This window comes from Brienomyrus brachyistius, unplaced genomic scaffold (genome assembly GCF_023856365.1).
Source record: "Brienomyrus brachyistius isolate T26 unplaced genomic scaffold, BBRACH_0.4 scaffold365, whole genome shotgun sequence".
Taxonomy (NCBI): domain Eukaryota; kingdom Metazoa; phylum Chordata; class Actinopteri; order Osteoglossiformes; family Mormyridae; genus Brienomyrus; species Brienomyrus brachyistius.
This window is the reverse complement of record NW_026042640.1, coordinates 92,943-120,581: the sequence shown is the minus strand read 5'-3', so window position 1 is coordinate 120,581 and position 27,639 is coordinate 92,943. Positions and strand designations below refer to the sequence as shown.

Sequence of the window (27,639 nt, the reverse complement as noted above, 5' to 3'; positions counted from 1 at the left end):
AAAATGTGAAAAAAATCAATTAAAAAGCATTGGATAATAAAAATACCTGGTCCTGATGAGAGTAGGGTAGGTCTTAACTAGGTAATCTGAAATATTTTTGCTTGTGAAATCAAGCAGTACGTCACCAGTGGGTTGAATTCTCTAAAACATTCAGGAAAAAAATACCATAATGAATAAAGTTGCAGAGAGCACAGGACACGAGATGGGACACCCTGCATTGGATGGTAATTAGTCACGGGCAAATGAAGCTTCATAAGCCATTGTATGTATTTTTGACCTCACTAGAAGGCAGTCTTAGTTTATTTTGAAGCTTGAATTCAGCACTTTTTAAAAATAGAGAGCAAAAACTAGTGGTGTCAGATAATACAGCAAGTGGTTCATGAAGCTTCATTTGGCCATCACTAATGGTGATGCATTACAAGTCATACATACCCATACTATGAGCAATTTAATCATGGCTACATATTTTTGGACATGCTATATGAAACTATGGTACCTAGAGGAACCCTACAGAAACATGCAAACTCTGCACACACAGAGACACAATTCAAATCACAAACCCTGGGTATGTACAGCTGCAATGCTACCTACTGTGCCATTGTGCTACCAATAAAGTGAAAAGTAGTATATAATTATGGAGATGCACCAATACTAATGAACTAACTGGGAGTACAACAGCAGAGAGATAGTCGTAAGGAAGGGAATTGTGGATGGGAGTGTTCCTTTTGACTGTATGGTTGCTTGCATTTTTTGACCCCACTAGATGGCGCTCTTGGTTTGCTTTGTGTCATGCTTTGAGCCCTTTTCTGAACAGTGAGCATCATCTTGTGGGGCCAGAAAATACAGCAAATGGTTCATGAAGGTTCATTTGGCCATCACTAGAATACAGTGTATAAATATAGCCTTGTAGCTTATTTTTGTAGTCTTTAATTCGATTCAATTCAATTCAACTTCATGGTGATGAGTATACAGAGGTACACCTAATAAGAAGTGTCTTGTTACTTCTAGAGCTGATGCAAGAAGTTTAAAAATAGAATAGTAGAACACAACACTGCTTACTGTGAAGTAGTAATTATTGATTGTTCTTATTCTGCCAATAAATTTGTAATGAATTAATGTGTTCCTTGACCAGTTTTCAGCCAAAAATGTATCTCATTAGCTTAAGCAGTGCTGAGGATGACACACAGATGCATCCATCAAAGGCTGCTTGATGATTCCACAGGTCTCCTATTTCAAAGATGTCATGATGGATAATAATTGTGGAGATGGAGGAGAATGTGGGGCTTTGAGGATAAATCCATCTGATATGGGAATCTAAAGCATTGAAACACTAAAAAAAATTTGACAGTTGTACTCCAGGAAGCAGGGTAACGAGAAAAGCACTGACTATAAATCCTTTAGCAATAAACACAAGGAAAGCTACCTTGTCATTCTCTTTAAGAAAAGCAGTAAATACAAACGCATAAAGGACACACCTGTTATTGATTTCATTGGTCCTCTCCACAGAGTCGATGTCCATGTGGATCTTAAACTTGATGTGAGCTGGCAACTCAGAAGTCCAAGGGGTCATGTCCAGGAAGACAAGTCCAGCCCAGAGCTTGTTCTCTCCCTGCAGGTCCAGGGTTTTGACCGTCATCTGACCCTCAACAGAGAGGCCGACAAACTTGTTCAGGTCCAAGCACTTGAAAAAAAGCATGTGGGGGGGGGGGGGGGGTGTCACATTTTCTAACCTGGGATGTGTGAGGAATGGGACCCAACACCACACATCAAGAAAGGTTCTTCTGCTAAAGAGTGGCGGTCCTCAAACCTCAGATTCATGCTCCCTGACACCTCAGCAGTGGCCCCCTATTACAGGCAAAGCGTATCTAACAACCCCATTCAAAATACTGTACAATACAGCCCAAAAAGGCCCAAGACCAGGCCTGAAAGCTGACGTGTCATTCCAACATCCGATAAAACACGCGACACGAAAAGCAAAGCATATAATAGATAAACAAGAATGGGCATCACTTGGGTGAATGCGACGATAGACATGTATTTGCATATGTGATCTACATTTTGAGGCAACTCCCGGAAAAACGATCTCTATGGACACAGACTGACAGGCCATACTGTCTGAAGCCTAAACTGTGGAGCTGGTGCAGACTGACAGCTGTGCCTAATTTGGCTCAATCAGATGGGCTTATCTGTCACACTGAAGTGCTGTTTAGCCCGACCGGGGACAAAGGCTAAATGAGGAGCAGATCCTACTCGTGCTTTACAATGTTTCCCCATTTACATGCCCCGTGCATTTTCAGACCTTGGCCTCAGAACCAGGAGGCTAAAAAGACGAATTGAGCAGGTGACAGAGCTCTGTCTACTCAAAATACCCTAATGTGATGCAATTCAACTCAAAGAAAATGTACCGAGTTCTTTTTCGGCAACCTTTTAATCATCTCAAAAGAATCCTGTGGGGAGTAGACATTTTTTTTAATTTGTTTGATATTTGTTAAGTTTGTTTCACCCTAAAACAAGCAGAGATTTGGGATTCTGAAAAGCAATTTAATGGCACAATAGTTAAAGCAGTGCCCACACAGAGGTTTCTTGGCTGTTTGCACTTATTTGCACTTTTCCTGGTTATAAATATCATGAGTAAAGTTCTGTGAATCAGAGCCTATGTGAGTCATATACTAGAAGAAAATATTAAAAACATCCAGCACTATAATAACATAATTGTTTCAAATATGTTCTACTTGAAGTACTTATAAGCAATGAAAAATATTCTGAATAATGAGTGAAAATATTCTGAAAACTACAGTATTAGCTTTATTTTTTATTTATTATTTATTTTATGAAAGTGAACAAAAAACAAAATGCATAAGGACAAATTGAAAGCAGAGTTCAGAAAAAATAGATCTTCACTCTTTAGTTTTTTTACAGATTTCAATAACATTTGGCAGATTTAATTTCTTGATGCTTATAACAAGGAATGACCTCTCCGTACTCCTTGAGTAGCAGGATGGCTTGATCAGTAAGACAGTCAAAATTCGGCATATCATACAAATGATCGGCAGGTGGTCCAGTAAACAGGACGTTAAGCATGTGTCTCGAGGAAAACCCCATACTTTCTACATTCATATCAATAAAATCCGATATCATGGGCTTCAAGATATCCTGAAAGAGGCCCAGAAAGTTTCACAATTATAACAATAAAGCAATACAGCCTACAATAGTAAAATACATGATCCTAAATAAAGCCTGACAAATATTAACAGATAATGTGGAGATAATACGTGCCCTTGAGAGGTAAAGTGGGCTATTCCACATGTCAGTCAAAAATGAGTTTAGTGTGCAGTATTTATTGAGGGTCTATCTATCTTAAATATACCGAGATCTGTGCTACCTATGATATATATCAATTGTAGGGTATAGGCACACTGATTTTTTGAAAAAATTTACTTTGGAGCTCATTTTCTCAAGACTGTTTTTGTGGGATAGCCCACTTTACCTCGCAAGGGCACATATATGAGGATATGCGTGCAAACTGTACAACAAATTATCCATCCGTCTGTCTGTCCATTTCTCCATCCATCAACCACTTATTCTGGGTCAGACGGTCACCAGGAGCCTATTCCAGGCAGCATAAAGCACAAAGCAAGAGTAGAACCAGGATGGGATGCCAGTACCTCAAGTTACATAAAAGGGATGTGGGACCCAAAGTGCAACCTGTATAGAAATACTCACCCCGTTGTTCCCCGTCAACCTATGAGCCACCTGACACCCGACAGTCAATCATTAAACACAGACACATCACTGGTCAGGTCATCCATACAAACACACGTACAGAGCAAAGGGGTAAGAGAATTATGTGATAAATAGCCGCACCCAGACCATGTTCACGTGCATGCTGTTCTGAAAGAAGGCCCAGAGCTGGGGGGCCACTTCCTCCCAGGCTTTTCCCAAATCTTGGAGTCTCTGCCGCTGCTCAAACGTAGCATTTGCCTGGCAGACATACACAGACACGCACGCTTACCCGGCCTTCTCAGCGTCACAGAAAATGTTATTCCTCTCCCAACGAAATTGGGATCCTTTAAAAATGTTACATTCCCACAACTTATTACTCAAGGGGAAAGTAGAAGGATAATATAAATCCACTAACCTTATGTGATTTAATTAGTTACAGCATGGCTATAATGTTTTCCTCCGTTAACTTACAGTAATTACACAATAGCTGTACTAACGCAATATTACTACAGGCTCCACCTCCAGAACTTTCTCTTGCATCTTCTACTTGATCAACTACTTGATCGCTTTTTTTAGAAGAAACCACAATGGGACTAGGGTGACATTTCACCACTAATTCAGAAAGGTCAAGCTAAAATCCTTTTGGCAATAGTGCAAGATAAAAAGACATTTCCTGATCTTTCCACTTCTATCCTGTGCAAAAAGTCATAGTTCATCCATACATTTTCTGATGATTTCTCCTAATCAAAATATAGTAACTAGAAGTCAATCCTGCAAAGCACAAAGCAGAAGGCAAAGCAATGTTCGAGGGAATGTCACTGTAAATACAATTAAACAGAAACAGTTACAGATGTGCTTTACTTTTAACTATTATTAAACTGCAATTATGATGACTTGTTCAAATAGTAACATTTTCTATGAATGCAATGTCTAAAAGATTCTATAAACATTAGCACACTTTATATACCTCCCTTCTTGGCATAGTTGGCCCAAATAACTTAAAAATTCAGTAAAGATGTAAGACACTGTAGATTAGATGATTATCATAGACAGACTTAATAGCAGTTGGTAATAAACAATTTGAACATCTAGGTAAGGAAAGCCAGGATTATTCATTCATTCATTTTCTATACCATTTGTCCTGGTATAGAAAAAGTATTGGGTCATGGAGGTCCAGAACCTATCCTGAGACAATGGGCACAAGGCAAGGAATAACCGAGCATGGTCCACCAACCTATTGCAAGGCACATGATTATACATCATAAGTATTATAAGTAAATAATGGATGGGTTCAAGGACAACTGTTGGTCAGTTCCTCCTCGTCCCATATATATGTGAGAAATAAGTATGTAGGTTTTATTAGACCTGTCGTTAAGAAGGATATGCAGTGCTTCCATGCAGCACTCACGGTAGACCGTGCAGCAGTAGATGAGCCCATAAGACAGAAATGGACCACACAGTCTCAAAAAATACCTACGACAGGACAGCACAATAGACATTTTAGCGTCTCTCTTGATACCTTTTAAATTGTGTGAAAGCGGACTGCATTTCAAGCATTTTTAAAGGGATTAACATAATAGAATTTCAGTCAAAGATCAATTTTGGTAGAAAATTTGTGAAAAGATACCTGATAATCGCTTCTTTCAATCCAGAATGCACTCACAGTATTACAATTGGGTCAACGACAATGGGGTCACCTACTTCCCCTTTTCATCTGTAAGCTCACGACAGCTTACCCTGGATGATGTCACATTCAATACCTTCTATCTCAACTGAACAGCCACAAGCAAAAGTTCAACAATTAAACAGGGCTGATGTTGAGTGCTACTCATATGTGTAACTCAACACCCTGACGTTATCCACTATCTAGCACTCCAATATCAAGGTGTTGAAGCTTTTTTGAAGAGTAACATTACCTGGTGCAACTTCTTGGAGGTGCCCAAGAGCACTTTGCCCCACAATCGCAGATCGGGGCCAGCAGTGTGGCGGTCAAGCACCCTGGGAAGCTGAGTAGGGAAAGAGTTTATGGGTAAGTAGACACATTAACTGCAGGATAAGCCTGAATAAGCCAAATGTCTATTGTTTTAATGCAATCATACAATATAACACTTACAGGTAGGTGTACACTACTGGGAGAAATACTATATTGGGGCAATTCCTGTTTGCTTTAAATATTGGAGGCAGGTGTGGAGAGGTGGGGGGGGGGGCTCCTTAGCCTTTGATACCCATGCATAGGCAGCTCATGGCATCTTTAGACCATGACTATGCAGTATAAATGCAGCATGTCACCACCTCACTAGGATTTACATGCTATATTTAATACATAGTATAATAATAACTGTCTTATTTAAAAGAGAAATGAATTAATATGTGGCCTTGCGGCGCTTGCTTAATTATGTAACAATTTTGCAAACATATTAGTTTCATGACAAAAGTCTATTGACAAGCAAATTTTACATTTACAGCATTTGGCAGACGCCCTTAGCCAGAGCGACTTACATGCTTTAATTGTAGTCACTGGCTCCCAAAGGGATACTAAACACAAATGTCTGGTGTTTCTTGTTACTGTATTGTAAAGGTGTTACTAATTAAAAGTCACCCAATGAGACTGCTTGTAAATTAACTTTTTAAACTCAGAAAACTGTGATATCATCTCCTAAGGCTTTCTGTGCACTGTATACTTCATTAGACTTAAGATGCATTTTAGATTTTAAATAGCTGGAAATTAATCACAGCATCTTCCTTAATAAAAAAAACCTGCATTTATTCCAAATAATAGCTAGTCTTCCACCAGAGAAAAATAAACAAAAATATATACTATTTAAAAAAAAAAAAAAAAAAATCAGGAAACATTCTGCGATAAAGAGAACTCCAAAAATCCACATCCTTCCTCTTACATTCGCCCTCCCTTATCACTTCAGATCAAGAGGCAGCAGTACTGAAAACGCAAATTCCCATGCAGGGGCTGTGATTGAAACTGTCCCCCACAGCTGTTTACAACAGGAAAGACCCATGCAGAAAAACATGGGCCTTGACTAAGGGGGTGGAGTAAAACTGCTTATCTGTATGGGGCGGAAAAGGCAGAGCTGGCAATCTCTCCAGCCTGATTGGACGTTGACTTATTTTGCTGTTCAGCAGGTCAGCTAATCACACCACTACCCTCCCCACCGCCTCAACAGAAATGACCGTAACGACCACTCTTGTTAGCAGCGAATTTCAATTAAACCAAAATTAAACATGTCCTCTCCACACACAAGCACAACGTCGTACTGTCCATTTAGTATCAGGGAATGCAAACATATTCTCTTTCCTGTTAGCTTTGCATGGGATAAACCACCATTTGCCTATGAACTTATTCCTTGATTTTATTTTTAATATTACAATTTTTCATGACACTGACAGAATTTCAAACCTCATGACTTCACCCACAAAACAGGGAGAACCGGGAGAACAAATCCATTTTTAGATGACAATATGTCCTTACATGAAAAAAATATCCCAGTAAACCACATTTTATTATCGACCGTGCCTGCTCTACAGATCGGTAGCTTTGGTAACTGAAACCTTGCATCACTTCCCCGCCCGTCCTCAATATAAAAAACATGGGTGAAAGACCCCAAATCACCCAATGTCCCACAAAAGTATCCATGTTTATTCTGTTAAAATGTAAGCCCTGTAGCTAAGAACTGCTCTTACCGTCATGGTTGTGAGGGCTGGGATTCAAAAGCATCCCCACTGCTCACATTTAGTCAAACATCCTCTTCTATACGCCAGAGTTAGGAAACTGGCTTCGCAGTCAGCATGAAAGTAATAGCTGCCAAGTGTTAAAGACTGAGTTCTCACTCCATCCGGCAGAACTGATGACTGTTTTAGCCCCCTTCTGATGCTAAATCAGACATGGGGCCTGATGAGAGCAAGAAGAATCATCACCCTTAAGAATTAAGCTTGAGAGGACTGACCAAGTGGAAGAGCTTGAAGAAGTCAATGTTGTCGTACATGCTGTCCTCAATGGCATGCAGCTTCTGCTGGCTCAGGGTGCACACGGCTTCACACACTCCGCACAGACTGGGGCTGGGGATGTAAAGTTCCAGGAGGACTTGACAGCAGGCTAAATCCTTCAACCTTAGGTCTGGCACTCCACTCGCAAACTAGGTAGCAAGGAGCACACAGGAAATGACATCAATCAGACCTACCAACTCTGCACAACAATCACATCATTTTGCCCCAATACATACGAGGTAAACAGGCATGCTTAGTTAAAAACACAGCCCTACAGACAAATTTCACCGGCAGCGACAATGGATTTCCAACCTTCAGATACCATATGTCCTGCACCCCGGCCTCCTCAAACAGAACAGGCATTTCAGGGTTTGGAATGGAAAATATTTCATAAAGGATCCAGCTTTCAGAAAATGTCAGAAAATGATTTGACAGATTTGAAACAACATTCCCAAGCGAAAGCAACAAAATGGAAAGAGCACAGCGTCACATGCAGCCTCAGATGGTTTTGTCAAGATTTTGTTATGCATGTGTCTGTGTGTACTGTGAAAAAAAACCTAATACAAAAATAAAATCCTTGTGTTAAATCTTGCTTTATTGCATAATGTTTCACTGAAACACAAAGCACAAATGTGGGAAAAAATCTCGTTCCCTAGTGTTCTGCCTTTTCAGAAATAAACAGCGCATAATTTCCCTTAAGCGTTGAACTTCATGTAAATAACAAAATATTAAGTTACACCATAAGGCTTATTATAAAAAAAAAATCACCAGAGTTTTGTCTCTGTCATTGTTCTCTCTTGCATGTGTAGCGCCCCCGTCAGCCCTCTATGGGGTTGTACACTGTATTAACACTAACCGGGGGGCCCAGGTTTCGTTTGTCCTCTCCCTTTCTAATGCGCTACGATCCAATCAGGGCCTGTGCTAAACTAGCATATGCATCTATGGGCTCTATGTTCGGTGCAATCTTCTCCGTAATACACAATGACGCAGTTAACTTTAAAACATTTACTAAATGACACTAATCGACACCAAACATAATACATTCAAAAATATTCAAAAACAACAAACATACAAGAACCCTCAGTCCCTCAGGTACCGGTGGCCCTCAAAACACGCGTCAACTCTGCACCCTGTGCTCCCTGACACAAAGAAGTGAGCCTCAAACAAATTGGCGTTAGTCCCTAAGATTACTGGAGTCTGATCTGGGGTAATTGGGCCCGGGCAAATTGTCTGCCAGAACAGACAATGTCTCAGGAGCACCTGTAAACTCTTTTGGGAACTGAACCTCCACCAACACATAGCCTTTGTATGGATAACTGGCTTCACTAAGGCCCCATATGGCTAAACCAGATACAGGGTGGATGGGGACATTAGACAAGTACTGTGCATACCACTTCTCAAAGATAATAGTTACCTGTGACCCACTATCCAACAGTGCTGTACATGGGTGACCATTGATCCTAAGCTGCACTGTAGATATGGGCCCTACTAAACCTTTCGGCACAGAATTTACTGACTTGAACTGTATGGCTTGTTTTTTTACAGAACAATGCAATGCCTCGTTCCCAGATTCTCAGTCACTATTACTATGTTTCTCCCTGGCTCTACGCAGTGAAGCTATCAGTTTAATCACTTCCTTATTTTCTGGATACGTGCACTTCCTAGCTATATGCCCGTTTCCTCCACAACGTTAACAGAAACGGTCAGCCTCTCTCATGCCATATGTCTTGTAAGAAGATGGTGAACTGCCTTCGCTTGAAATCGGTTTGACAGCACTAGCCAAAACCGATCGTCCCCTGACCTCTTCTAATGTCCTTACCTTCTGTTTAAGCCTACTAACTCTCTTCTGCAGTGCAACAACATCTGACCTGTCCTTATCCACAGATAATGGTTCCAAAGGTAAAATTTGTGTCTCCATAGCATCCCTAGTAGCATTAGGATTGCTGCTCATTGCTATTACTTTAGCCTTCAAGGCCTTTAGATCAGCCTTTAACTCCTGCATCTCAAATCTTGACACAACAGAATCCTCTTGAGCTCCAACATTACGAACCCTAACACTTACTCGCTGCCGTGACTTTTCATACTCTTCCTCTTCCCGAATCTCGGTAAGTCAATAAAAGCAGGGGGGTTATTCCTCCTCTCTTTGAGGCACAATTGTAATTACAGCAAATCAGCACCCACTGCTCCTCTGAGTAACTGCTCTACCCTTACCCTATCCATATCCCTTACCAATATTCCTCCTTTCTTTACCACTTTTGCCAGGAAAGGTTCCAGTCTCCTAAAATAATCTGATAATTTCTCACCAGATTTTTGTTGCATAAAACGGAACGCAAAATACAAATCCTCGCCAGATTCTGGTGACCCAAAAGCACTGTTTATAGCTTTCAGGTATTCTTCGGGCTTGGCTTCAGGTTTACTGAATCTCAGAACCCTGATAATCTCTAAAGCAGGGGCCCTCAAACTTTCCAGTATTCTACGCCTCTTTTCTCTATCAGGACAATCACTCTCCTCTACCATCAAAGTTGCCTGCTCAAGCCAATACTCCAAGGGTTCCTCCCCTGCAGGAGTGGGAGTGATGCCTGAAAAAACCCTGGGGCGGCGGTAACCCTGACCCTCAGACTGACCCTTATAAACCTGTTTTAACAACTCTCCCATTACTTCAAAAAGTGACTCCTCACTGTCCCTTTTAGAACTACTGGCAGCACAATAGCTCCGTAAATCAGCCACCGTTTTCCCTTCAGTCAAGAAGGGACTGCAGAAGGTCCTTCAATTTTTCTGTGAACCCACTTGGAACCATAGGAGCCAGGTTAGCCACTATAATTTTCCACACTTGGGCTCCATCAACATATTTAACTTCCCTGGGGGCAGTCGAGAGTTCCATCTCCTCCGAGCATTCGTACAGGACTATCAGGCAAACGGCCTCTTTACTGTACGTCTTACCTCTCACTCTCATGCGTCCGCAACCCTGAACGCCTTGAAGTACTTCCTCAATTTGCCGACCGGTAACTTCCTCGTCTACTCCAACCACTAAGAAGGCATGGTTAGCCTCAAGACCTTCCCCCAGACACCAACGAACAAGCTCGCCCTGAAACGTTAAATATAACTGGGACTCCATTTGACAAACGCCTGGCAATTTTCTAAAACTGAAGAAGATCACACCTAACTATGAGTTAATTTTAATAAATGCAACGCATATCCCAGCGGTGCCTCCAATTTATGTAGCGCCCTCTATGGGGTCGTACACTGTATTAACACTAACCGGGGGGCCCTGGTTTCGTTCGTCCTCTCCCTTTCTAATGCGCTGCAATCAGGGCCTGTGCCAAACTAGCATAGGCTATGTTCGGTGCAATCTTCTCCGCAATACACAATGACGCAGTTAACTTTAAAACATTTACTAAATGACACCAAACATAATACATTCAAACATATTCAAAAAGAACAACAAATATACAATAACCCTCAGTCCGGTAGTCCATCAAACACTTAAATATGAAGAAAATTAAAGCAAAAGACCGTGGCAGGCCTGGTTGATGCTTGCGTCCGTAGTGACTACAAACGAAAAAAATGGACGCTTCACTCTGAAGAGCAAAAACAAAATAAATAAAAAATAATACGCCTACCAGTCCACCCAATTCCAGGCGTGCTCCAAATATCTTTCCTTCATCCCACGGTCTTTCCCTCCCGTAGGGCGAATTTACTCTCCCTCTCCGAAGCGCTGTGCTGGTGATTCTCCGCTGTCCGCAGCTTGTGGCGAGCCCCTCGCAAGACGAGCAGTCCTGCGACTCCCGCTCCAGCCGGCTTCTCTCTCTTGACCGGGTACGCTGGCATTTCTCACCGCTCCACGGCTTGAAACAGTCGCTCACAAGACGAGCAGTCTTGTCCGCTTCTCCTTCCCCGCCAGTCTTCCTTTTTTCCCGCCAGAGTCTCTCGTTCCCGCCAGTCTCTTGCTCCCGCCCCTTTTCCCGATTGGCGGACATAACAGAACCCAATTAAAGTAAACGGATACAGGAATGTAAAACAACCATGTTCTATTCATACTCCGCAGAATAAAATTAAAAAAAGAATCGAACACCGGATTACACATGCGTATGCCTGTTGGGTAAGAGCCTTCCATTAAAAAATTGTCTTAACTGAGAAGGTGTGTCATTCCATCCAGACCGCCCTTTGCATGAGATTGTCTCCGGGTCTCCTGCAACCCAGGCTACTTGGACGATTAATGCATGAATGGATCTAAGGTGCCTTACATCAGTCACAAATATAGTAATAACTACCCACACGAGTCGTTCCGGTATGGCCGCAAGCTAGACGGTCACGTTCGAGCCTGCTCTCTACAACAATCCTGTTTAATCCTTATACTTGAACCAAAAAAAAAAAAAAACTCTTCGAAACTGTGGAATTGAGGCAAAAATGTCTGGTATTGGAAGAGGCAGTAGAGGAAAGCCTAAATCAACAACGCAATCCAAATTAACAAACTTTGGAGCGCATGGCACAGAGCAACCAACTAGCAGGGATGCTAACGCTACGAAGGACGCTGATGCTGCTATCACAGAAGCTAACGAGGGTGAAGTGAATAATGAGGCGCCGATTTTACCCAGCAAAGACCAACAGCTCCTAAATATGGCTAAAGATGAAATATTGGGAGAAATACGCAATTTGAAAAGTGAGTTCACCGGAAGATTTGACGGGGTACTTAAAGCTATAGAAGAAACAAGAAAGGAGGTGACTGAATGTACAGAGCGGATGGCTGGGGTAGAGGTGCGTCTGTCTAACGTTGAAGACGAGCAGGTTGACTTGAAAGCGGTGGTCGAGAGCTTACAGACAAGAAACAAACACCTTGAGAACAAAGTGGTCGATATGGAAAATAGATCGCGTTTGAATAATCTGAGGCTGGTGGGTCTCCCTGAAAATTCTGAGGGATTTGACGTGTGCGGTTTTTTGGAGAGTTGGTTGCCAGACGCGCTGGAGCTAAACCCAATGCGTCACCCTTTAGTCCTGGAAAGGGCCCACCGCATCGGACCAAAGAGAGACACCAATACCTCACCGAGAACGGTAATTATGAGATTTCTTAACTACAAGCAGAAAGAAATCGTACTAAGAACTGCCAAATCAAAGAAGAATATCTTTTACAAGAACCAGCGTGTGAAGTTGTTTGCTGATGTCGCTACGGAGGTGCACAGACAGCGCAAGCAGTTCAATGTTGTTCGCGATCAACTACGTAAACTAGGAGTGAGGCATGGCATTCTTTCCCCATCCACGTTGGTGCTGACATATAAGGAGAAAGTCCACAAGTTCACTTCCCCAACGGAGGCCAAACTCTTTGCCCAGAAGATCCAAATGGAAATGGTAGAAGCAGAATGACTTATGTTAATAGGTACTGCCAATGCCAATTACACAGTGTAGGTATTTTGATAAGGCATAACTGAAGTTGCAAATGCAATTACTGTTCAAAAAGGATGGATTACTTGAATACAGTCGCAGGTGAATGTTGGGACAAAAGTTCAGATTCTAGGAATCTAACGATGTTCGCGGTTGGAAGTAGGGTACTTCAGGGTTTCACCCAGCTAGCTGGGTTGGGGGGTTTTGTTGTTGTGATGTTTGTAATGTTTGTAGCTTTTAGTTCTAATGTTCTAATGTGTGTTAACTCTCGGACATATATATTTAGAGCAAAAATAAAACTATTGTATGTTATTTAGATGACACAAAAATTTGAAATTAAATATACTTCCTGGAATTGCAGAGGCTTGGGTACACCTAAAAAGATTAAGCAGGTTATGAACAAAATAAAAGATCTGGGCTCTAAAATAGTCTTCCTGCAGGAAACCCACACTCTTGAGGAGGAAAATATCAGAATTAGCAGGAGGTGGCAGGGATCGTTGTATGCATCATCATTTACATTAAGAGCCCGAGGAGTAATTACACTGATTCATAAATCGGTGCCTTTGCATGTTACAAATATTATAAAAGATAGATTTGGAAGATATTTGATTATTCAGGGATCAATTTTACATGAAAATTTCAATTTAGTGAATGTATATGGAACGAATATAGATGATGATCAATTCTTTACAAATTTATTTCTAACCATTTCTTCTCTCTCAGGTAAAACTATTATTGGTGGAGATTGGAACTGTGTTTTGAATCCAATCCTAGACCGATCTACTGGAACTGACCAGACTCATCATAAAAGCAGAGAAATCATCCAGAATTTTATGAAGGAATTACGGATGGTAGATATTTGGCGACATCAAAATCCTACCGATATTAATACTCTTGTCACTCTAAAACATTTAACACATACTCCCGCATAGATTACTTTCTGATTTCGGCAGATTTGTTGCCTAATATGGGAGATAGTTTCTATGATAGTATAACAATTTCAGACCATGCTTCATGTAACATAAAATATACTCAAAGATTTATTGATAGACCCTCCTAGGTGGTGTTTACATCAAAAATGGCTCAAAGATGAATCTTTCATAGGATATGTAGGGAATAAAATTGATGAATATTTTTGTTTAAACACAACACAGACCACAGCCAGTATCAAGTGGGATGCCTTTAAGGCTTGTATAAGGGGTTATATCATTTCCTATACCTCTTCAAAATCTAAAGAACAGCGTAAGAAAAGACAACAGTTGGAAGAAAAAATAAAATATTTAGAGGAACAAATGTTTAGAGATAAAAATTCATATGTAGAAAAGGAGCTGTTGCTGTTAAAAGCACAATATAATAAAGCTACAGCGGACAGGGCAGCCTCTAACATACTTAGGTTAAATCAGTCTTTTTATGAACAGGGAGAAAAGCCCGGTAAGATTTTAGCATGGCAAATAAAAAAACTGGAAGCACAAAAAGACATAACAACAATAATAAATACAAATGGGGAGACAGTTGTGGATTCAATAGAGATAAATAATGAATTTAGAAATTATTATGAAAAACTTTATGATTCTCAAGAACATACAGACCTAAACACAAGAAAACAATTTTTAGACAAATTAAACATACCAACTATAACAGAAGAACTTGGCCTACAATTAGACTCAGACATTAGAGAAGATGAAATAATCAAAGTAATTGACAACATGAGCACAGGAAAAAAAGCTGGACCTGATGGGTTTCCATTCGACTTTTATAAAAAATTTAAAGGAAAGTTGGTAAGGCCAATATTGGAAATGTTACAGGAGGCTTTTATAGTTGGGGTCCTCCCTAACTCAATGGCAAATGCATTAATTATTCTATTGCCTAAGCCTAGAAAAATGTGGATAGGGATAAATGTGAGAATATGAGGCCAATAAGCCTGCTTAATTCAGATCTTAAGATAATCAACAAATTACTAGCAACTCGTTTACAGGAAACCCTTCCATTGATTATACATAGGGATCAAAATGGCTTTGTGTCAGGTCGGCAAGGTCTATACAATGTTAGGAGGGTTCTTAATGTTATTCAAGCATTAGATAACACTAAGGATACGGCCCTCCTATCCCTGGATGCTGAAAAAGCGTTTGATAGGATAGAATGGGCCTATCTTTTTGACGTGTTAAAACGATTTGGATTGGGACCAAAATTTCGAAAGTGGATACAACTATTATATTTACACCCAACTGCAGAGATTCTAACAAATAAGAACGTGTCTAAACCAATTTTAGTTAAACGTGGTTGTCGACAGGGATGTCCGTTATCCCCGTTGCTCTTTACTTGCAATGGAGCCCTTGGCTATAGCTGTACAGTCACATTCACACATAACCGGAATCATGGTTGGTCAGGTAGAACACAAGTTGTCGCTGTATGCAGATGATATCATTTTATTCCTTTCACGACTAAATTCATCAATCCCAGCTTTGTTAAAACTAATTGATGGGTTTGGTCATATTTCAGGATATGTAATTAACAGATTAAAATCATCAATCTTATTGCTAGATAAAGGAGAGAGAGAAAATCCACCAGTAGCCGTTTCACAATTCAAATCAGTTTCTAAATTTACTTACTTAGGAATACTTATCCTTCCAAATTTAGATTTAATTGTTCAACATAATTACGAATCGATAAATAACGAAATTAAAGATAGTGTCAATAGATGGAGTCTTCTCCCCATGTCCCTTATAGGTCGAATTAATATTTACAAAATGAATATACTTCCAAAATTGTTGTATGTTTTTCAGAATATTCCCTTGCCACCCCCTGCTGATTGGTTTAAAGCATTTAAGAAACTGCTTCTTGATTTTATATGGTCAAACAAACGTGCTAAAATAAGACTGTCACTACTCCATTTACCCTACGATGAAGGAGGCTTGATGTGCCCAAACATAGAATGGTACTATTGGGCAGCTCAGCTCAGATCTATAGGGTGCTATTTTTGTAAAAAGGACCCTCCCCAGTGGACAGAAATGGAAAGTGACATCTTGAGCCCTCCATTACCTTTGTACCTTCTTTCTGATACAGAAGTTAATTTGATGAAGAAAACTAAAAACCCAATAGTTAAAAACATGGTTAAAGTGTGGTATAATGTTAAAAGGCACATTAAAGAACCAGTTATTTTATCACGGCTAACCCCAATTTGGGGAAATCAGAACTTCCCCCCGGGGAGAGCCGATGCAGTGTTTAAACAATGGGCTTTAAATGGATTGGAGAAAATTCAAGATCTATATCCCACTGGCTCTGATAACATGATGTCATTTGACATGCTTAGACACAAATATAACATTCAAAGAAAATATTTTTTCAAGTATCTCCAACTTAGAAGTTATATAGGAACAAAACAAAAAAACCTATTGAAACCACCCAAATCTAAATTAGAAGAAATGATAAGTGAAAGTAGCCTTAAAAGAGGAGCAATCTCACAATTTTATAAATTATTGTTATCACACTCCCCAGATAATTCAACCTTGAAATTAGAAGCTTGGAAGAAAGATCTGAAAATAAATTTGTCACTAGATGAGTGGCAGGTGGTTTGCCGTAAGGCATATAAGCAAACTATAAACTCTCGGTTGAGATTGTTACAGTACAAGTGGCTTATGTGTGTTTATGTCACCCCTGTTAGACTAAACCAATACAATCCGAATATCCCAGACATATGTACAAAGTGTGGGGACGAAAAGGGTACACTGTTTCACTGTGTTTGGGAATGTAGAGAAATTAAAACATTTTGGGGTGAAATAAAGGAAACGGTGAAGTCTATTATTTCTAAAGACCTTCCTTTGGAACCTTCCTTTATAATTTTAGGTTTATACCCCAAGCACACAGTATATGCAAAAAATGAGAAGTTGTTTATTGATATTTGTTTATTACAAGCTAAAATGTTGATTGCACTGCATTGGAAATGTAAAAAACGACCAAGTATTGGACAATGGGTTAAACAGATGTTGGCTACTCTTCCATTGGAACGCATTACATACTTGTTAAAAAGAAAAAAGGACTTGTTTGAAAGTATTTGGAGGCCTTTCATGTTTTTTGCAGAAGGCACAGACTTAACTGAAGATCAAGAGGAGGAAGATGGTTAGGAAACATTACTCATTCACGGAACAGCTCGATATGAGCTGGTTGATACCTGATATCTTGTGTCAAAGGGCATTATTGAGGTTATATATGGTATAATTGTATTTTGTGTCTGAGAGGATGTTCTGTTGTATGTAAAAAAAAAAAAGACAAATAAACATATTGTTGGAAAAAAAATAACTACCCACACATAAAAGATTACTGAGCTCTACAGGAAAGGTGTTAATACAATGATTGGTTCAGAGAGATAACCAATCCGATTATACAGAAGGTGGGTCCAAGCAGCTAGAGGAGGCGGGACCAAACAATCAGATGTTCCATAACCAAGGGAACCATAACATTAAGGACATGGCTAAACACAGGAGCACTGCAACTAACTAACATGGAATAATAAAGAATATCACTAACACACACAGAGCAACATTAAGAAACAGTGACAGAACAAAAGAAGGAACAGAACAAAAGCAGGCACTTAAATACACCATGAACAGGACATTGTGTTGGACAGATGAAACCCCTGACTCAATTAACCAATCAGTAAGGCACAGGACAACAAGAAACAAGTGGAATACATACAATTAACAAGCACAGGAAACTAAGGAACATTACTAAACTCACAGGCTCACAACACTAGGAAAAGACTAGGGACAAAAGTATAAGCAGAACAGATTTGAACCAGGCAAGGACAGGGTAGGCCAAAAACAAGGGCAAAAAGCAAAGACAAAAAAATAAAAAACCGCAAAACACAAGGAATAAACTAATATAAAATACACAATAGGTGAAGCTGGCCTCAAAATCATGACTAGAGGGGTAAAGCCACAGAACCACACGCTCAACCCAGAGAGCTATGAGGCAGCCCCGGGAGCAGGGAAACACACTAAAGACTAAGGGCTACAAGATAAAGGAAACAGGATGACCATCGACACCTACTGGCAAAACAGGAAGGAAACAAAAGGGATGGGGCCAGACAGGCACCGACCCTGACAACAATCATGAAGAAAATATCCCCTGAGGGAAATAAGAGAAAGGATGGAAACTCGATAATCTGATTTAAAATTTCTAAAGAACTTATTTCCCAATATGACATGTGGCTTAATATTTATAGTGTGGTCTGACATCCACAAGTCACTAAGATAGATGGTATCACAAATGCAAGAGCATAGGTCTGGTTTCAATATTGTTAGGGGCAAAATCAGCCCTGAACCCCCTGACCCATAAACACACACAGTATTTCCACAGTATTGGTAAGGACGTGTCCATACTGTCCATTTCCAATTCTATGGCATTGAACAAATGACAGTTCTTATCCAAAATTCTTGTTTGCTCTGGCTGGGCTTAGACTTTGCCAAAAACAGGACATCCACTTCCACAGTAAGTATGATCTTAAACACATCCTAAAATCAACCAAGAAGTCGTCAAATGTCGGGATTGAAAATCACATTCTAAAGTGAATCCAGTTGGTGGTGAGAACAAACACTACAAACCACAGAAAAATCTGACTGCTTTACAAAAGGACTTATTAGTGCAATCAGTGCTAAGAGAAGACACACATAATACTGTTAACAAGGGTGCAAATCGTTTTTTCCTACTAAAATATTATTGGTGTACGGATGCATTTTTACTGAAGCATATCATTTTTTTCAGTATAAGGTTTAGCATGCTGACTCATACTGTTTATTTTCTCTGGCATTTCCATCTCTCCCAGCGATGTGAATAAAAACAAAACTGCACTGTGTCAACAAAAACTCCAGAGCCTTGTTGTTGTACCTTAAGATCACATTTCTCCGTGACCATATCTCACAAGCCATTGTGCCGGACGCCCAGTAGGAATTACACGCATCTGCCCTCACAAGAACTTCGGGAATGCCAGTCACGTCAGAGTCGCTGCCTCCTCTAGCCCCAGGAACAGAAATCAGGCCTGAGAACTGGTTGGGTCCTAAGGTCTGGCTCATGTCCAATCTCCAGCGTAGAAGTACAATAATTAAATGGAGGACAGCGCTGGGGCTGGCCAGCGGCACCTCAGGGTCCTGCTGATACCACACACATTCCTGGGCACCTGCTGGGAATTAATTGTCCCACATGTTCCTTTTCCTTGGGATCTTACATCTGACTTCAACGCCCATTTGTCCACTCTCTAGAATTTTGCATGCGTCTGGGCCTTGTGAGCGTGCTTAGCGCACGTGCTCCAGTTTGCGTGCGTGCAGAAGTCCACAAATTTCTACATTGTGTTTTTGTGTGCTTGGGCCCAGTGCCAACCTGGCCAAAACCTGAGGTGCCCTGATCACAAAGATGGCTGGAAGATTTCATCAGATTAGTTGCTAAGTGAGGACCCAGCCAGTGTGTACTCCCTTCAAACAGCTACGGGGTGAATTGACAAGTCTTGAGAAAGGCCAAGTCAGTGAAAGGTTTGCATTTTTGGGATAAAATTTGCATATGAAAGCTGATTGAAAACCATTGAAGTGTCAGTCCGTAGATTTTTTTTTAGTCTTTGTCTTTTGGCCAGTGGGTTGCATATGCTTTCACATCCTGCATATTATTCTACAGCAGAGGGCCAGATGTAGCTATGGATCAAAGCTGTCCTCTGTGGGGTAGCTAACTTCCAGAACATTCTTTAAGATAAAAATTAAAAAAAAAAAAAAAAACAATACCAAAATTAAATGAGTCTAAGGCTAAATGAAGCAGGACTGTTAAAGGATAATAGTAAAATCAATAAAGTTTTATGTAATGACAACACGGTAATGTAAAAGTAAGCTATTGAACCAATAGAAACCAAGGACATCAGCAAAATTATCAAAAAGTATACAGATAAATAACTTGAATTTCCACAGGGGAAAATTTATGCTCCTTCAAGCTAGAATCAAACCAGTGACCTAAGGATGTCCATCTGCATTTCCCTACAGTCCTCTGCTCTACCCGCTGAGCTATCAAAGGGAGCCAGAAGAACACTTGGAAGATAGGTAAGTGAGCAAAAATCCTGAGAACAGCAGAAATATGTAGAGAATGCATAATATTACCAGATCACTATTTATTCAGGAGATTATCAAATCTGTACATTATTAAAGATCCAGATTTTCCCATAACCCCACCAACCATTTGGGAGATGGATGAACAGAAGTTTGTACACACCTTCTTTTAATGCATTTGACTCCATTTTAGCTGTTACTCTCCATACAGTACAAGGCTGTGAGGCAATGAAGCAATATAGCAAATATTGCAATGGTCAAGAGAAATGTTCAACATCACAAAATATTAGACTCTTAAAATAGCCCCTTTTTGCTTTCAAATTCTTTTCAATTCTTTCAACCAGCTTCCAGATGTAGCCACCTGGAATGCTTTTACAGTCCTGAAGGAGTTTCCACGAGTTCTGGGCAGATCTAAAGATCATCCAAAACCATCTCTAAAGGGTTTAGGTTGGGGATTGTAGGAGCCTGGTCATCTGTCATATCACTCCATCATTTTCCTTGTTCATAAGATAATACTACATAACCTCAAGGTGTGCTTAGGATCATTATATTGTTGAAGAACAAATGAATTGTAGTAGGAATGTCCAGACTTGAAGAGTTGGAAACTCACCCTTTCAGAATCTCACAGTCACACATGAAATCTTACAGCAAATGTATATTATTCCACTGTAAACCTAAAATTACCTACATCAAAAGCTTTGGGTAGTTTGCAATCCCTACAGACTATTCACAAAGTAATAAAGTATAAATATAAATGCTGTGCAGACTTGCTTCAAACTGAAAATCTCACACCAGCCAGCCTTTGGTACTGACAACCTTTTTTACAGGTGCTGTATAATTGAAGTCTATGAAATGGTGAGATGCAGATACTTATGACAAAAAGACCATAAAGGGGGAAATAAGGGTCTGGCATGAGGAGTGAGGCCTACCTGCTTGAGTCGCACTTGGGCATTTACTAGCTGATGAATGACAAAATCTGGCAAGAACACCTCCCACAGCATGAAGGAGCTGAGTGTTTCATTATCCTTCAGGACGTCTTTAATCTTCAGTCCACAACCTGGGGGGAAAGATGAAAATCATCAGATCAGGAGAGCCCTGCAACATATAGCTGGTCTAATACTTGTAGAGTTCCCGAAACACAAGGGTAAATACCAACAAATGTCTAATGACATTCTGAAGTGAAACTTGCATTTCTATCAAAAGCAGTGCTTCTCAATCCAGTGTTCATGGGCCGCCAAATAGTTTACATTTTTGCTCCCTCCCAGAACCAAACAGCATGGTATAGGCATGTTGGGATTTGGAGGGAGCAAAAATCTGCACTGTCTGGCGTCCCCAAGGACTGGATAGAGAAACATTGACCTAAGGAGTTCAAATCAGGACAAATGACAACGACATGTGAGGCATTGAGGCTGGTGTCTCCATCCAATGGAATGATCTGTAGGGTGACTGCTGTGATGTGGAGGAGCTACATGCTGAAAGCTCCGATTCATATTTTGTTAACCGATTTCTCTCTATCTGAAGTTTGCCTTCACTGTTGTTGATCTCTCACTTGTGTGTAATTAGGATCCCAAGGCCAATGAATTTACCAGCGACAAAAGATGCGACCTTCAGAGTTGTGACCTTCACAGAATCGTAACCTTCACAGATATCTGACTTTGTCTCAGCTACCAGTTCAATACCTTAAAAAGTGAAGCCGTAACATCTAGCAACATCTAAAGAGACACAAATCCATAAAGGCATGGACATACGTTTTTTTTTTTTATCTGCTTGTTTCCAGTACATATTGTTTGCCGGGGTCTGGGGTCTTTAAGCTATTTGTTTTATTCTGTTTTGTCCTCAATAGCTGTGACCCTGACTGTGCTGCATTACAGTTTGTCCCCCAACACACCTGCCAAATTTTAAGATTTCTTTATTTTTTCTCGCTGAAACAAACAGTTTTACATTGACGCTTCTCCGCTGTTTTGCCCTAACCCTGCCTCTTCTCCCCGAAGCCTGTAAGGGGAAATCCCTCACTCAGTGTCCCACCCACATGGTCAAGATGTAGTCCTGGTCATGGTCAGTTCCCCATCGGGACCAGAGTGACCCTCGCAAATGCTACATATTGCGGTATTACCATGCACACTTATTCTGGAGCCTGTATTTTGGGACTAATTTAAATTTACTTAGTGTATCAGGGTGTCATAGGATCTGTTTCCCAAGCAATGCTGCATAATAAATACACGGATATAGCTGAAAATAATATGACTAGGGCTGCAGCTATCGAATATTTTGGTAATCAAGTATTCTATTGATTATTCCATCAATTAATCGAGTAATCGGATAAGAAATACTTTTGTCTTATTAAAGAGCAAACATACCTATTCTTAAAATGAATAACTCATAGGTTCCGTTTTAGGAACATTTTTAATGACTGAACTCCATACAACTGACAAAAGAACTAAACCCTTTTAGTGCATTTATGTACATATTTGTTTTGCTTTTTAAAAGAAAACACTTTCTTAAATGCAAAAATAAAATGATGTCAAATAAAATTACTGAAAAAAAGTATACATATATCTTAAACTAAGGCATAAATTAAAATGGCTTTTACTCTCTGTGTTCTTGTACATTTATAGGAGTCATAAAAAAAAGTTTTGACAGGATTGTATCTCCTGAATGAGGTAAGAATGCTGTGCTCATGTTCGTGTGTGTAAGTGAAGGTGAGTGAGAGTCTGTGTTTAAGTGTGTTAGAGAATGAGTGTGTGTGTGTGTGTGTGTGTGTAAGCCTTTAAAGGAGCATGTGGCGGTTGGATAATTCAGTGTCTCAGAGTTTCACTGGCCCAAGGCTTTTGGGGCTGTTATAACATTATTATAATTATGTAATATTATTCATATTAATCTAAATCAGCAGAATAATATTATTAAAGCCTTGCAATAGATCTAGTTGAGTACACCCCATGCTCCCCTTTAGACTCAGCCCTGCATGCTGCAGGTATCACTGCGACAAAGTGTGACGGCTGCTGTAAACCTGCTGCAAGTTGCCAAATTTAAATATTGTGTCAAACTAAGCTAACAGTTTATCTGCATACAAACAGCTTCTATTTGAACTTGTATAGCTTTACTGTAGCTTTGCTGCTGTGGAAGACAAACAGCGGTAGATGGGAGCAACTGAGAACATCACTTTTCTTCACTTTTCAGCTTGTTGAACAGCTGGTTTGATTACGGACTCTCGCCGGCTCTTTACCAGTAAAGGTTTAGTACCGTTTACAAGCACTGCTGCTGTTTTCCTTCACTCCACCTGATTTCACCATCTCTGTAACGGAACCGTCTCTTTGCTCTTAGTGTATAGACAGGCTCCAGCTCCATATTAAACTGCGACAGCATCATTTTCACTGCTGTTCTGTTATCAGTGTTTTTATTGAGGAAAAAATAGGGGCTGCTTAGGCTAAATCTTTTTTTTATTCATACATATGCCCATACATACGTTTCTATCGCAGGTCTATTTTAGCCGCGAATGTGAGTGAAGCGCTCGCGCTTACCAGGTACTGGTTCTGCTCTGTGGACTGGATGCATAGACTGGGTGCTTTCAGTTCAGATGTTGAATCATTGACGTTGTGCTATTGTAGTAAGCTAATTCGGTTTTTCAATGGAAACACCATACAGTATTTTTGCTTTTCTTTTGTTTGAAATGGTCCCAAACTTTAGACATTTTATGTCTTTTTCTTTGAATTCCCTCTCTATTTTCCCTGTCTTCCTCATGTCATTGCGCCATCAAATAAAACCTGCTACATGTAATGCAGCATAAGCACACTGTTTGACAGTGATAATCCTCCGAATGAAACACGGTGGTCACTAAGCATTACACGAAGCATCGAAGCAAAGAATTTGCATCGAGGATTTTTTGTAATCGAGTTATTCGATGAATCGTTGCAGCGCTAAATATGACAATCAAATAAGTCGTGTTGAGTGTGTATGTTCTCCCTGTGTTTGAGCAGGTATGCTCCCACAGTCAAGAAATACATGGTTACATCCATCCACTTTCCAACCCACTTACCCTACTGGGTCGCGGGGGGTCCAGAGCCTATCCCGGAAGCAATGGGCACGAGGCAGGGAACAACCCAGGATGGGGGGCCAGCCCATCGCAGGGCACACTCACACACCATTCACTCACACATGCACATCTATGGGGAATTTAGCAACTCCAATTAGCCTCAGCATGTTTTTGGACTGTGGGGGGAAACCGGAGTACCTGGAGGAAACCCCACGATGACATGGGGAGAACATGCAAACTCCACACACATGTGACCCAGGCGGAGACTTGAACCCGGGTCCCAAAGGTGTGAGGCAACAATGCTAACCACTGCACCACCATGCCGCCCCTACATGGTCACATCATAACATGAATTTACAAATGAGAGGAGGCCATTCAGCCCATCAAGCTCGTTTGGGGAGAACTTAACTAAGATCTCAGAGTTGTTAAATCAGAGTTGCTCTGATTTAAAGGAACCCAGGGTTTTAGCTTGCGCTACGTTAGCAGGAAGACTATTCCATTGAGTAGTGCAGAAATTTTTATTTATTTATTTTTTTTTAAACACACACCAGAATAAGAGTCGAGAAAGAATATAGAAGTTCTACGTCAGGTATTTCTGAAAAAGAAAAGTTTTGAGTATTCCATACTATACACGCTGTGTAAAGAAGTGCTTCCTCAAATTCGTTTTAAAATGTTCCCCCGTTAATTTCCACTTATGACCAGGAGTTCCAGTATTTAAACTAATATTAAAGTAGCCATTTGCCTGGACAGCATCCAGACCTGTTAGAATCTTATATACCTGGATCATCTCCCCCCTTAGTCTCTTTTGCTCATGGCTATACATATTCAGCTCAGCTAACCTCTCCTCATAAGACATTCCTCTAAGACCAGGAATCATTCTTGCAGCCCTACGTTGCACCCTTTTCAAGGCAGCAATGTCCTTTTTAAGGTAAGGTAACTAAACCTGCACACGATATTCTAGGTGGGGTCTTACCAAAGAAATATATAATCGTAGCATCACCTCCCTTATCTTGAACTCCACAAACATAGAGATGTAACCCAACATTCTATTGGCCTTTTTTATTGCTTCCCCACACTGGCGAGAGTGGGACATGGAAGCATCAACATACACACCGAGATCTTTCTTGTAATCAGCTACAGCTACCTTTATTTCAGTGGAATAAAATATCTGTAGTTTATATTTCTGTGCCCTGCATGGGTTACCTTCTATTTATATATGTTAAATTTCATCTGCCAGGTATCAGCCCAGTTGCTAATTAAATCCAGATCCAGTTGTAGCCTCTCCGCCGCTAGATCAGTATCTGCTACAGTACCCACCTTGGTGTCGTCTGCAAATTTAACCAGTTTACTGTATGTATTGGTGTCAATATCATTAATGCAAATTAGGAACAATAGTGGTCGTAAAATTGAGGTGGTACCCCACTATGAACACATTAACTGACATCCTGTCCAGGATGTTCCTTGCCTAGTGATTTAAGCTGCATGGGAAAGGCTCCCTGTTCACTGTGTACTGGATAAACCATTAAAAAATGGATAGAAAGATGGCTGATGGATGGATGAGTAACATAATTTCCTGATACCTAATAGACAACCTTAATCACAAAGATCGCTTTAATTTATTAGTGAACGTTATCACTCTTATTGAACCCTGAAACAACAACATCGCCAGGGGCACCTGAAATCTGGGTGGGGTTGTTCCTCAGGGTATGCATGAAGGTGCTCATTATGGTCAGCTCATTCCACAGCCTTCCCATCTGCTGGAAGTTCGGGTCACTGAGAAGAAGCTCTTGGACGTCCCCGTAGAAGTGGGCCAGTCTGAGCAGCAGAGGTCAAAGTGAGGAGAAGCCCATCTGGAATCACTAAAAGGCACTGAACCATATCTCCTGTGTGCTCCACTATCAGAGCAGAAAGGGCATTACACAGTCAAACAAACATCAATATACTGTAGCACGGCAATATTCTGTAGGAAACAATATTGAAAGGGTGAGTATTTGAAGCCCCCAGCACAGTTTAAGAGTAGAGAATGCTAAATCACATGGAATTCTGGTTGTTAGAATACAGGCCTGGGGATTCTCCTGGGGTGGGGTACCAGAAACAGGGATTGTTGATGTTGCAGAAAATCCCCTGGATCCAAGGGAAGATTCCAGCAGACGGCATTGCCTTGTTGGGAAAGTGACCTGGCGGTAGGATTAGGGGACAATTAAATAGACCAAATAACCGGCACAAATGACTAGTGATAACTGTACGGCGTGTAGTCTGTTAGCTTACACTGGTGGTGCTGGTACAGGGGAATGGCTTTCCGAAGCCACACCAGTCCAAGGCATAAAACAGCTGGCCACATGATCTCAACAAAAAGCCGAATCTGCAGGGAGTAAACGTTGAGCAATTTAAAATGGACGGTGTGGGCTTTTGTGAAGCGGTAATTACTTTTCTATCCAAACCGTAATTACAACATCAGGGCTGGCAGTGCCTTTCACAAGCTGAGCATTTTTGGTCGTGTGTATTTGATCCAAATCAACTTGGCAAGGAGCTCCACTGAAATACTTTTAGAATGTTTCAATTAATAATTAAAGATTAAAAATTCCTGCAATTCAGGAGGCCAGTACACTTAGTTTCTTCTTAATCAAAATGATTCAGTCACACTAGACGAGAGGTGATTTTTGTGTGACCACAATGCACAGCACATTTCCTTCCCCATTGAGCACATCACTTAAATGTTTTACTTTTTTGTGCACTCTGACCCCTTTAACAAGAAAACTTCTGTTTTTGAGAAAAAGAAGTTGAATTGCACTGATGTTCCATTTATGTAGCAAACACATTTATCCTAAGGGGATTATGTGTGAGTGAGCCCTGCAATGGGTTGCCGCACCATTCTCGGTTATTCCCTGCCTTCCCCTGTGACCCTGAATATGACAAGTGGTTACAGAAAACAGATTGATCCAAAGCAATGTATATTTGTGACAGAAACAGAGTCATCACATCTTTGGAACAATTGGGGGGTTAAGGGCCGAGCACTGAAATTATGTGACAGACCCTGGGATTTGGACCAGCGCCCCTGTGATCACAAACACAGCATCATAATCCACGGAGCCACATGCCACCCACTAGGGTGCTATACTTCTTTTCTGAAAGGACAGGAGAATGGCAGGGATTACCTTCTGTCTATTGTGGAGAGTCCAGTTCTTCCAAAGAAAGAGCTGAATCTGGGAATCAGTAGTCATGGTTCATTCACTACAATCTCCCTGATGTTCACAAACCTTGAAAGCCAATAATTAGAAATATACAGTGTTCAGTTACTAAATCCAATTTGGGTTTTTGGTACTGGCACTGCGTAATTTAATTATCGATATCTTTATGGGAGGAAAAAAACAAAAGGTACAAGAAACTGGGAAAAGCTCATTGAAATGGTGCTTCATTTGCCATTTGCACAAT

General features: G+C 40.5%; 2 protein-coding genes across 2 annotated transcripts; one reads left to right on the top strand and one right to left on the bottom strand.

The window, feature by feature from the left end:
- Window positions 1-27,428, bottom strand: LOC125728841 (retinal-specific phospholipid-transporting ATPase ABCA4-like). Its single transcript, XM_049005522.1, has 9 exons — window positions 27,363-27,428; window positions 26,476-26,569; window positions 26,243-26,384; window positions 25,883-26,022; window positions 21,107-21,234; window positions 7,683-7,871; window positions 5,640-5,729; window positions 1,476-1,681; window positions 1-141 (listed from the first exon to the last, which is right to left on the bottom strand). The coding sequence occupies exons 1-9, from the start codon at window positions 27,426-27,428 to the stop codon at window positions 78-80; spliced, it is 1,119 nt and encodes a 372-aa protein (XP_048861479.1). The 3' UTR covers window positions 1-77.
- Window positions 12,022-13,934, top strand: LOC125728843 (uncharacterized). Its single transcript, XM_049005524.1, has 2 exons — window positions 12,022-12,771; window positions 13,822-13,934. The coding sequence occupies exons 1-2, from the start codon at window positions 12,130-12,132 to the stop codon at window positions 13,858-13,860; spliced, it is 681 nt and encodes a 226-aa protein (XP_048861481.1). The 5' UTR covers window positions 12,022-12,129; the 3' UTR covers window positions 13,861-13,934.
- Window positions 27,429-27,639: the final 211 nt, after the last annotated feature.